The sequence below is a fragment of the Chiloscyllium plagiosum genome, chromosome 18, assembly GCF_004010195.1.
Source record: "Chiloscyllium plagiosum isolate BGI_BamShark_2017 chromosome 18, ASM401019v2, whole genome shotgun sequence".
Taxonomy (NCBI): Eukaryota; Metazoa; Chordata; class Chondrichthyes; order Orectolobiformes; family Hemiscylliidae; genus Chiloscyllium; species Chiloscyllium plagiosum.
Window position 1 is genome coordinate 515,867 of NC_057727.1, and position 11,866 is coordinate 527,732.

General features: G+C 42.1%; 1 protein-coding gene across 8 annotated transcripts in view; it reads right to left on the bottom strand.

Moving 5' to 3' along the window:
• Nucleotides 1-11,866, bottom strand: part of usp19 (ubiquitin specific peptidase 19) — a 173,697-nt gene that overhangs the window by 17,067 nt on the left and 144,764 nt on the right. For 7 of the 8 annotated variants that reach the window (XR_006314249.1, XM_043707548.1, XM_043707547.1 and 4 more), the window contains one exon: nucleotides 10,076-10,254. Coding sequence is in view for 7 of the 8 variants with exons in the window: in XM_043707548.1 (XP_043563483.1) it covers nucleotides 10,076-10,254 (179 nt within the window). In the remaining variant the exon portion in view is untranslated. Of the gene's footprint in view, nucleotides 1-1,231; nucleotides 1,717-10,075; nucleotides 10,255-11,866 lie in introns of those variants that run through there. The other variant, XM_043707549.1, reaches the window with a different exon arrangement.

The following is an 11,866-nucleotide window of genomic DNA, read 5'->3' on the forward strand; positions in this document are numbered from 1 at the left end:
AGCACTCGTAAACCTCCCCCCAAGGATACTGGTGCCCCTCAGGTTCAGGTGTAGACCATCCTATTTATAGAGGTCCCACCTTCCCCAGAAAGAACCCCAGTTATCCAGATACCGGAATCCCTCCCTCCTGCACCATCCCTGTAGCCACGCATTTAACTGTTCCCTCTCCCTATTCCTCGACTCTCTATCACGTGACACTGGTAACAAACCAGAGACAACAACTCTGTTTGTTCTAACTCTGAGCTTCCAACCTAGCTCCCTGAAAGCCTGCCTAACCTTGCTAACCAGTCTCCCATGGGGAACCTTGTTGAATGTCTTACTGAAGTCCATATAGATCACGTCCACCGCTCTGCCCTCATCAATCTTCTTTGCTACTTCTTCAAAAAATTCAATCAAGTTAGTGAGACATGATTTCCCACGCACAAAGCCATGCTGACTATCCCTAATCAGTTCTTGCCTTTGCAAATACATGTAAATCCTGTCCCTCAGGACTCCCCCCCAACAACTTGCCCACCACTGATGTTAGGCTCACCGGTCTATAGTTCCCTGGTTGTCCTCACCACCCTTCTTAAACAGTGACACCATGTTAGCCATCCCCCAGTCTTCAGGTACCTTATCTGTGACTACCGATGATATCTCACTAAGAGGCCCAGAAATCACTTCCTAGAGTTTCCCTAGCTTCCCAGAGTTAGTCTGTGCAGTTTATTTCTTGAATTAAATTTCCCAGCACCTCCTCACAACTTCAGTCTCCCCTGCCCCCCCAAGAACCCACAAACTCCACTCAACTATCATGTCACTGAAACCTGAACTCCTCTTCTAATTTTCATATCTAAGAGTTTTGCTGCACTATAGGTCCTGGAACCTTCAGTCATTCTAAAATAATGCAATCAAAACAATCCCTTCACAGGCTAGTATGAGAATGGAAATGATACAAAGCTGAGGTGGAATAGCAAGTTATAATCAGCAGAATAATTTCAGAATAAGACAAAGATCCCTTGCACAACTGGGAGGCAGCCAAGTTCTTTGAATTTTAAGGTCAAGATCATTTCAAGGCTTTATCTTGGAGTATTCCTTCAAAGTAACAAGTGGTGAACCCAAGGATTGGGAGAAAGGACCATGGAAATGAAACAATTTCTCACTGAAAGTAAAGCAGATTTGTAGACAATGTTGGTTCAGTTTCCACACACAAAACATACTTTATTAATTGTGTCAACCTTGCAAAATTGACTTCTGGTTTTATATTAATCGCATACATTCTAGATTACACACTAGTCCAGATTAGTTGATGGATTAAGCACAACACCACAGGATATACAAAGGAAACAGTATTAACGTAATGCCTATTTGACTGCCAAAATCCCTAAAATCAAACTGGAAAGATTTTAGCCATGCAAGGTTGCTTCAAAGCAGTAATAAAAAGCATGATGATTTAGACAAATAATACAGAGCCGTAGATGCAAGTTTGCTGATGAGAATTAGGTGGCACACTAGGTGATGAAGACAAGAGCAAAAAGTTACAAGGGAGCAGCAGAACTGTGACAGAGGGAGTTCAATCCATTTTAGGTCCAAGAAATATCAGTATTTCTAAATTAAGAGGTGAGGAACCCAGGATAAGCAGAGATGCGGAGGTCCCAACACAGAAATAATCAAAAACAAATCAATTAAAGGGTTCAAAAAACAGAAATTGCTGGGAAAGTTCAGTGGGTCTAGCAGCATCTGTGGAGAGAGATCAGAGTTAAAGTTTGGGCTCAGAATGACACAAAGAGCCCTTGAGTCATAGAGATGTACAGCATGGAAACAGACCCTTCAGTCCAACTCATCCATGCCAACCAGATATCCCAACCCAATCTAGTCCCAACTGCCAGCACCCGGCCTATATATCCCTCCAAACCCTTCCTATTCATACACCCATCCAAATGCCTCTTAAATGTTGCAATTGTACCAGTCTCCACCACTTTCTCTGGCAGCTCATTCCATAGCCGTACCACCCTCTGTGTGGAAAAAGTTGCCCCTTAGGTCTCTTTTATATCTTTCCCCTCTCACTAAACCTATGCCCTCTAGGTCTGGACCCACCGACCCCAGGGAAATGACTTTGTCTATTTATCCTATCCATGCCCCTCATAATTTTGTAAACCTCAGCCTCCGATGCTCCAGGGAAAACAGCCCCACCTGTTCAGCCTCTCCCTATAGCTCAAATCCTCCAACCCTGGCAACATCCTTGTAAATCCTTTCTGAACCCTTTCAAGTTTCACAACATCTTTCCGATAGGAAGGAGACCAGAATTGCACACAATATTCCAACAATGTATTTGAAGAGTAGGGTGGGATACTCCAGCTCTCACAAAAGCAACATGATTGAGTATCTAAGGGTTAAAGGACTTTGGCTCTCTATCTAATCATTCACAAATGAGTAAACAGTTGTGCACATTTGCCCTCATACCTCGACACCTGTACCCTTCAGAACTGTCCTTATGTTTATATGGTCTGTTCACATTCTTCATTACAAAATAAATGACTTTTAATGCTATTCTGCTATGACAATACTATGGCTTTAAAAAGTGTTTTTGTCCTTTTTTTGAAGATAGGTAAAAATAGAGCTGTCTGATATAAGCAATAAAATAAACAGCTTGTGAGGCCTTGGGTGTTTTTTTTAAGCTAGAACAATAGAAGCAGCATGAACGGGTGAAGTCAGTCTCCCATTGTGTTGGTTTAGCTTTCAGTAGTTGTTGGGGTTTTGAAACTGCCATATATCTCCCTCTGCTATAACAAAACACTTGAGTTCTCTCTCTCTGCCACAATATTTTCTTAATGGTCTTTTCTCCTGGACTGGAGAACCGCTGTATGTGAGACACTGTATTTTACTGAATTTGCCCTTGCTCAAGTGGGAAGCCAGCTAAGTTACTTTTAAAGCTTATAAATCCAAATTTTAATGCCGGGGCTTTTTAAAGTTAAAAGACAAGTTGAAATAGGCCTTTACTTCAAAGATGGAATACAAGGATATGAGACACATGCTGAGGTGGCATAAGGCCCTGCTTGGCCTTGATGGAGGAACTGGGTTCAGTTCTGGGTACTGCACCTCCAGTAGGATACAGGGGAGCTTACCCACTCTGGGACTGAAAGGATTCAGTGATGAGGGCTGATTACATACACAAACACACACACAATGCCCTGAACATAACAGTGTGTTCTGATGTTTAAAATGAAAAAAGAAATTGACAGGGTTGACAAAAATAAATTATTTCCTCTGTTTCTCGATAGATCTTTGTTAGGCGAAGGTCCTATGAATTATGGAATAAGACAGGGAGTGAAGCTAAAAGCAGTTATGATCTAATTGAATGTGAAACAACCATGAGTTGCTGAAAAGAATCCTCCAGCCCAAGGAGAAGACAAAGCAGAGAGCTGCAGTTTCCAGATTCTAGCATGTGCATCTTTGCCCATTGAGAACATGGATTTGCTACAGAAAAATTGTAGAAACACTCAGCAAGTGACCTCTATCAGCACTCTCATTAGCCAGTATTTGATTTTTTAAAATTTCAGATTTCCAGCATCGGCAGTGTTTCCCTTTTGTAGTAATCATGCTCAAAACTGAAATGCAAATCTGGTCTTTGCTTTTCAACACTTATATATGATTTTTATTTTGATCCTAATTAAGAGACACTAGCGTTGGGGAATGGAGACTTCTCTTTTGAAGCATCATGCATTGTCAGGTTAGGTTTGGCACAATAGTTGTCCCACTAACATGCTTCCAGCCTACAACCTGCAGCTTGCCTGAAGTTTAGGGTGTTAGGGTGTAGGGTTGCTTGCTGAGCTGTAGGTTTGATATCCAGATGTTTCATTACCTGGCTAGGTAACATCATCAGTGGCGACCTCCAAGTGAAGCGAAGCTGTTGTCTCCTGCTTTCTATTTATATGTTTGTCCTGGATGGGGTTCCTGGGGTTTGCAGTGATGTCATTTCCTGTTCATTTTCTGAGGGGTTGCTGAAGTTTAGTCAGAGACTGAGGATTGTTTGATGACTAAGTCACCTAGTGATTCTCAAAAGCTCACCCACCATCCACAAGGCACAAATCATAATGCGTTACTGCACAAGTGCAGCTCCAACAACACTACAAATCTAATGCTCACCATAACATACCAGCCTGCTTGATCAGCATCCCAACGAGTACCTTCAACAGTCACTCTACCCTTACATGCACCAGGCCATGACAACAGCATACTCCACTTCCATGATGTACTGCAGCAACTCATGCTCAGCAGCATCTAGCAAACCATCTAGAAGGACAAGAGCAGCAGATACATGGGATACAGAAAACAGAGAGGAGTAAGCAGATCATTCTCGGGATGGCAAGGGAGTGGGACACTGCCAGGGTCAGTGCAATGTTCACAAGTGCCCACGCTCTATATCAATGATTAGGATATAGTGAGCAATTGTAACATTTCCATATTTGGTCATTACACCAAACTGAATGGGAACTGGTATTGTAAGCAGGGTTCAAGGAGGCTTACTTGGACAGGTTAAGTGAATGGGCTAGAACACAGCACGTTGAATATAATACAAACAGATGTGAAGTCATTCACTTTGGTTAAAAATAACAAAGGCAGCATATTCCTTAAATGCTCTGAGGTTGACAAGTACAGGTGTTGAAAGAAACCTGGAAGTCCTTGTTTGTGAGTCACAAGAAGCTAACACATAGGTGCGACAAACAATCACAAAGGTAAATGGTATGCTGACCTTCATTTACCAATGGGAGTTGAGCCCAGTTGCACACAGCATTGGCGAGACTTCACCTAGAGTACTATGCTCTGTTCTTATCTTCTCAAAGGAAGGATATATTTGCCATAGATGGGTGTAATGAGGGATTTATTAAATTAATCCCGCGGTGGTGGGATCATTTGAGAGATTGAGGAAAATGCTGGAAAATGGGATTAGAATAGTTAAGATGGTTGCTTTTGACTGGTGTGGACACAATGGGCCGAAGGACCTTTTTCTGTGCAGCTGATCTCTTTGGCTTGATAAACTGGGTCTGTGTTCTCTGGAGTTTCGGAGAATGAGGCATGATCCCATTGAAACTCTCAAAATTCTTATAAGTCATGGCATGGTGATGTAGAAAGGATGTTTCTTCTGGTTTGTGTCCAGAATTAGAGGACAATCACAGGGTAAAGTGCAAACCATTTAAGACTAAGATGAGGAAACATTTCTTCACTCACAGGGTGGTGAATCTTTGGAATCCTCTGACCCAGAAGCTTTGGAAGCTCAATCATGGAGCTGGTTTAAATCAGAAGTCGATAGGTTTCTGAAGATCAACAAAATGTTGTTGAGGCCAATTCGTTAGATTTATTCAAGAGGCAGCTGGACATGACCATTCCGGCTAAAGGGAACAAGAGGTGTGGAGAGAAAGTGGGAATGGGATACTGAAATTGCATGACCATATTGAATGGTGTGCAGTCTCGAAGGGCTGAATGGCCTACCCCTGTACCTATGTGCTACATTTCTATTAAGGGATATGAAAACAGTGTGGAAAATTACTCCAAGGAGATGATCAGCCATGACCAAGTGGCAGGGCAGACTCAATAAGTTGAATGTGTATTCCTGTTCCTATGTTTCTGTTCAGGTAGGATACAAAACTGAAAAAAGGCAAGGATGGCTCTATTAATTAATGATAGCATTAGCACAACAGAGTGATAATCTAATTATACAAAACCAGGAAGCAGAAATAATTTGGATCAAACAGAGAAAAGTTAAAGGTAAGGAGTGACTTCTGGCAGTGGTGTACATAACCTCCCAACAGCAACCACATGGTAGGCTGGAGTATAAACTAAACATTAAACATGAGTTTTTCACAAAGGCACAGTATTACATGGAATTTTAATTTACATAGACTGGAAAAATCTAATGGGCAAAGGTGGAGGAGTTAATATGTTTTGGGATAGTTACTTCAAACAGCATGTTCTGCAATCTGTCAGAAAGCAGACTATACTAGACTTGGCATTGTGCAATGAGATAGGATTAATTAATGGTCTCATGATGAGGATGTCACTTGATTGCAATGATCACAATCTGAGTGAATTCACTCTCAGTTTGAGGGAGATGGGCAGTTGGGTCCAGGTCTCATATTTTTAACTTTAAGGACAATTATGAGGGCATGAAAGCAGAACTAGCTGAAGTGACCTGGAAAATTAGATTATGGGAAAGATCAAGGGAGATGCAGTCGTGGATATTTAAGGGCATATTTCAGAACATATAACAAATACATTCTGACAGAAAAGGAAAATGCCAAAGGGAGGACACACCATTGCTCATTAACTAAAAGAAATTAAAGATACACGTTAGGAATGCTTTATCCGAAAACTCCAGGACCAGCTGGTTTTCAGACAAATGACATGTCTGATGCTTGCTTATAAGGGGAAATATAAAAAAATGTTAAGCGTGTCGATAGATATTTAAGGGGGGGGGGGCACGGGGAACAGTGTTAAAATGAATTTGGTCCCATGAAAAGCAAATCTGCTGAATTAGTCATGGAAACCAAGGAGATGGTTTCTGAACTGAACAGGTATTTTACATCAATCTTCATTTACAGGATACAAACAACACCCCAGATACAGCTGCACATCAGGAAATGGAAAGGAGGAAGGAATTAATGAGTTAAAAAAGTTTGACTTCATCTTGGTTTTAAATAGCGTCCCATTTATTATTAAATTGTAACCCTAGTTCTAGACACAACCAGGAAAAAAAACTTGCCTATATTTAGCCTATTTAAGTATTTTAAAAAATTTCAATGAGATCATCTCTCATTCTTCAAAACTCTAGAGAACCCAGTTTGACAATCTCTCTTCATAAGTCAGTCAAATTATTCTAGGAACAAGTCTGATGAACCTTCATTGCACTCTATGGCAATAATATCTTTCCAGAGATAAGGAGACCAAAACTGCACACACTACTCTAGCTGCGGCTTCTATATAAATGTAGCAAGATTTCGCTACTCCTGTACTCAAATCTTCTTGGGATAGGGCTAACATCCCATTAAACTGCCTAATAGCTTGCGACATCAATATGTTAGTCTTCGGTAAGTAACAGACGAAGGAAAAGGGCAATAAGTCACTGATTCCTGCAGGACATCACTGGCCACAGACCTTCAATCAGAAAAAACACTCCTCTGCTACTCTGTCACCTAGGATACAGCACTGGCTTCATTATCACCAGCTCAGCAATAATTCCTCGATCACTCATGGAAGGGTCAATGGCCTATAATTTCCCAGATTCTCTCTGTTGCCCTTCTTAAACAAAGGAACAATGGCTATCCTCTAGTCCGCTGGGACCTCTTGTGACTAAAGAGGACACAAAGATTTCGAACAAGGCCCAGCAATTTTCCTCAACTGCCTTTCTCAGCATTCTATCAAGTTCTGGGGACTTGTCTACCTTAACCGCTTTTCAAAACCTCCAACACCACCACCACCTCTTCTTAGATTGACATGCCCTAGAGTATCAACATTACCCTCCCAAAACTTATCATCCACCATGCTTTCCTCCTTTGTGAGCACCCCTGGAAAGTATTCATGAAGGACCACATCCACTTCCTCCAGCTCCATGCATAAACTCCCTCCTTTACCCTTGAGTGGACTTACCTTTTTGCTAATGTACAAAATGCCTTACATTTCATGGTCATCTTTAGCCCGAACCGCTTGTTCGACTTCTTTCCCAAGTTAAGATCTTTTTCATAGGGTGTTCAAAACTGTAGGGAATAGACTTATATTCTTCAAGGTATCGATCTTCAGTTTCTTAAGCCTTACATATACCTTCTTTTTCACTAAGCTCTCAATTTCTATTGTCATCCAAGATTTGAGAATCTTGCCATCATTATCCTTCACTTTCACAGAAAATGCTGGTCCTAAACTCTAATCAACTGGCCTTTAAAAGATTCCCACATGCCAGATGTGGATTTACCCTCAAATGGCTACTCCTAATCTACAAAACACAATTAACGCCTAATGTTGTGGTCGCTAGCCTTCCCCCAATTTACTGCTTTCACTAGAGGACTACTCTTAGCTTTATCCATAAGTAACTGATAACTTGCAGAATTATGATCAATTGCAAAAGGTTAGCATGTGGGTGCAGCAACTAATTAAGAAAGCGAATATAATGTTATCATTCATTGCACAGGAACTGAATACAAAAGTAGCGAGGTAATGCTTCAGTTATTTTTTTTAAATCAACAATGTGGAAACAGGCCCTTCGGCCTAACAAGTACACACTGACCCTCTGAAAAGTAACCCACCCAGACCCATTCCCCTACTACTCTACGTTGACCCCAGACTAATGCACCTAACCTACACAACCCTGAACACTATGGGCAATTTAGCACAGCCAATTCACCTAACCTGCATATCTTTGGATTGAAGGAGGGAACCGGAGCACCCAAAGGAAACCCACACACACACAGGGAGCACATGCAAACTCCACACAGACAGTTGCCCCAAGAGGGAATTGAACGTGGGTTCCTGGCACTGTGAGGTAGCAGTGCTGACCACTGAGCCACCGTGCTGCTATGATACAAGGCACTGGTATCTGGAGCACTGTCTTACAGGATTGGTCCCTTTAGCTAAGGATTTAACAACATTGGCTACTGTTAACAAAGGCTTACTGGGCCAATACCTGGAATGGGTAGCTTGTCTTATAAGGAAAGCTTGGGCAGACTGGGCTTGCATTTGCTAAATGTAACAGGCGAATTGAGTGAAACATAAGAGTAGAGTCATACAGCATAGAAACAGGTCTTTCAGCCCACCATGTCAATGCTGACCAACAAACACCAAACTAATCCCATTTACCTGCACTTGTTGCATAGCCTACTATGCCCCAGCATTTTAAGTGCTCATTCAGATGCTGCTTAAATATTACGAGTACCTGCCCCCACCATTCTCTCAGGCACATTCCATATTTTTACCACTCTCTAGGTACAATGTTTTTCAGTTCTCCTCTTAACCACTTGCTCTCAACCTTAAAATGTATATCCTCTGGTCTTCGACACATCTGTCATGGTGAAGAGAATGCCACAAACTACTGTGATTCTCATAAGTTTGTATACTTCAATCAGATCCCCCCTCTTCTCCAAAGAAAACAAACCCCAGTCTTAGCGATGATGTTACCCAGCATGGTGACAAAACATCTGAAAACAAACCTTCAAGCTCAGCCAGCTAACTTACATACATACAGTCTCTCTTCATGAGATCCTGAGGGGATTTGACAGTATGAGTGTGGAAAGGATGCTTTCTCTTGCAGGAGCTTTGAGAACTCGTGCCCCGTGTTTAAAAAAGGGGCTGCCTATTTAAGAGAAAGGTACATTTCCTGAGGGTCAAGTGTCTTTGGAATGCTCTTTCTGAGAGAATACTTTGAACATTTTTAAGGCAATGGTCGATAGACTGGTGAGCAAGGAGGTGAAAAGTGATTGAAGTAGATGGGAATGATTTTCAGATTACAATTAGAACAGCCATTTCTGTATTAAATGGCTGAGAAAGCTCAGGAGATCAAAAGCCCTGCTCTCACTCCTAACTTGTATGTTTCTACACATAATCAGTTCTTGTCATAAAGAGGCATGGTTCCTCAGAATGCTAAGCAGGTTAAGGAAAAATATGTTAAGGAGAAATAATTCTCAGGATAAGATCAGGTGTTCCTTAGGGAGTTACATGCATTTCAAACTACTTCAGTGATGGGGTTACTAAATAAGTTGATCTGGCAATTTCAGAAGCAGACCTTGAGCAACAATTTGTGGACAGTGTAACTTGTAATTGATTTTGTCGCTGCCAGCACCTCGGCGAAGTCAAGGAAAAAAATGTTTTATCTTAAGGGACAGTTCGGGCTATAAACTTGCACAACGCGTATCTATTAACTGGCAAGTCAAATGACATGGCAATTGGATATCTGCACATTCCTGAATGCAGTGGGGGAGAGAGTGACAGCGCTAAGCGATTGCACCAAAATTGGTAACTTTTCTATCAGTCCAGAGATAGCAACAAACAATACTTGGTTTCTCTGTTACAAAAGATTGAAGAGCTAGGGATGAGAATCTCCCCCCTTATTACAAACCTGGGAGGCTGTTCCTTCTGCTTCAGCTGTGCACTCTGTTCCACGGGTGGCAGTTCTCGTTCGCGATGGCCTTACCACTGGAGAATTACGGCGACGGTAGAACAGCACATACGCATGCCGTGCAACCACCTGACTTTCATCAACTGTGGTGACAGTGCTGTCATCAAAAAGACGCCAACCTACACAAGAACAAAACAGTCACCACAATGAAAGCTTGAAGACAAGTCTCAGTTTAAGACAGTGAACTGAGGGGCACACACTGAATAACTGGTGCAATTGGGTGGAGCATGTAAATTGTCACATATTGCAACGTCGATGTGATAATAAACTTGCTCTTGGGTTAGTATTTCAGGAAAAGGCTCAATAACATATTTTGAACAAGGATTCCATCTGACTAGAAATAGTATTGAGGAAATTTTCAACTCTTCATTTACACGCAAAGAAAATGCATCTTTATCACAATGCAAACACTATGAAATTTCCTTTGCTTCAGTAATTAATGAAGGATAAAATAAAGACATTATTCATTATTAGAAATATACCAAGTAGTAGAAAATTTTTCTATTTTCTAAAACCTCGCTCCAGAGAAGTTCTACAGATCAGAAATCCTCTTTTTGGCTGTCACTGGCTGGGTCCAATATTTATTACCTGTCCCTAGTTGCCCCTTGAGAAGGTGGAGGTGAGCTGCCTTCCTGAACCACTGCAGTCCATGTGCTGTAGGTATACCCCCAATGCCCGAAGGGAGGGAATTCCAGGATTTGGACCCAGTGACACCGAAGGAACGACAATATATTTCCAAGTTAGGATGGGGAGTGGCTTGGTGGGGAACTTGCAGTGGATGGTTTCCCATGTATCTGCTTATTTTGTCCTTCTAGTTGGAAGTGGTTGTGGATTTCGAAGGTGCTGTCTGAGGATCTTTGGTGAATTTCTGCAGTGCATCTTGTAGATGGTTCACTGACGGTCAGTAGCAGTTGTGTGTTTGTGGGAGTGGATGCTTGTGGAAGTGGTGCCTATCAAGTGGGCTGCTTTTACTTGGATAGTGTCACAAGCTTCTTGAATATTGTTGGAGCTGCACCCATCCAGGCAAGTGGGGAGTAATCCATCACATTCCTGACGTGCCATGTGAATGGACAGACTTTGGTGAGTCAGGAGATGAGTGTTCCTAGCCTGACATGCTCTTGTAGCTAGTGTTTATATAGAGTCATAGAGATGTACAGCATGGAAACAGACCCTTCGGTCCAACCCATCCATGCCGAACAGATATCCCAACCCAATCTAGTCCCACCTGCCAGCACCCGGCCTATATATCCCTCCAAACCCTTCCTATTCATATACCCATCCAAATGCCTCTTAAATGTTGCAATTGTACCAGCCTCCACCACTTCCTCTGGCAGCTCATTTCATACACATACCACCCTGTGTGTGAAAAAGTTGCCCCTTTGGTCTCTTTTATATCTTTCCCCTCTCACCCTAAACCCTATGCTCTCCAGTTCTGGACTCCCCAACCCCAGGGAAAAGACTCTGTCTATTTATCCTATCCATACCCCTCATTATTTTGTAAACCTTGATAAGGTCACCCCTCAGTCTCCGACGCGCCAGGGAAAACAGCCCCAGCCTGTTCAGTCTCTCTCTGTAGCTCAAATCCTCCAACCCTGGCAACATCCTTGTAAATCTTTTCTGAACCCTTTCAAGTTTCACAACATCTTTCTGATAGGAAGGAGACCAGAATTGCACGCAATATTCCAACAGTGGCCTAACCAATGTCCTGTACTGCCGCAACATGACCTCCCA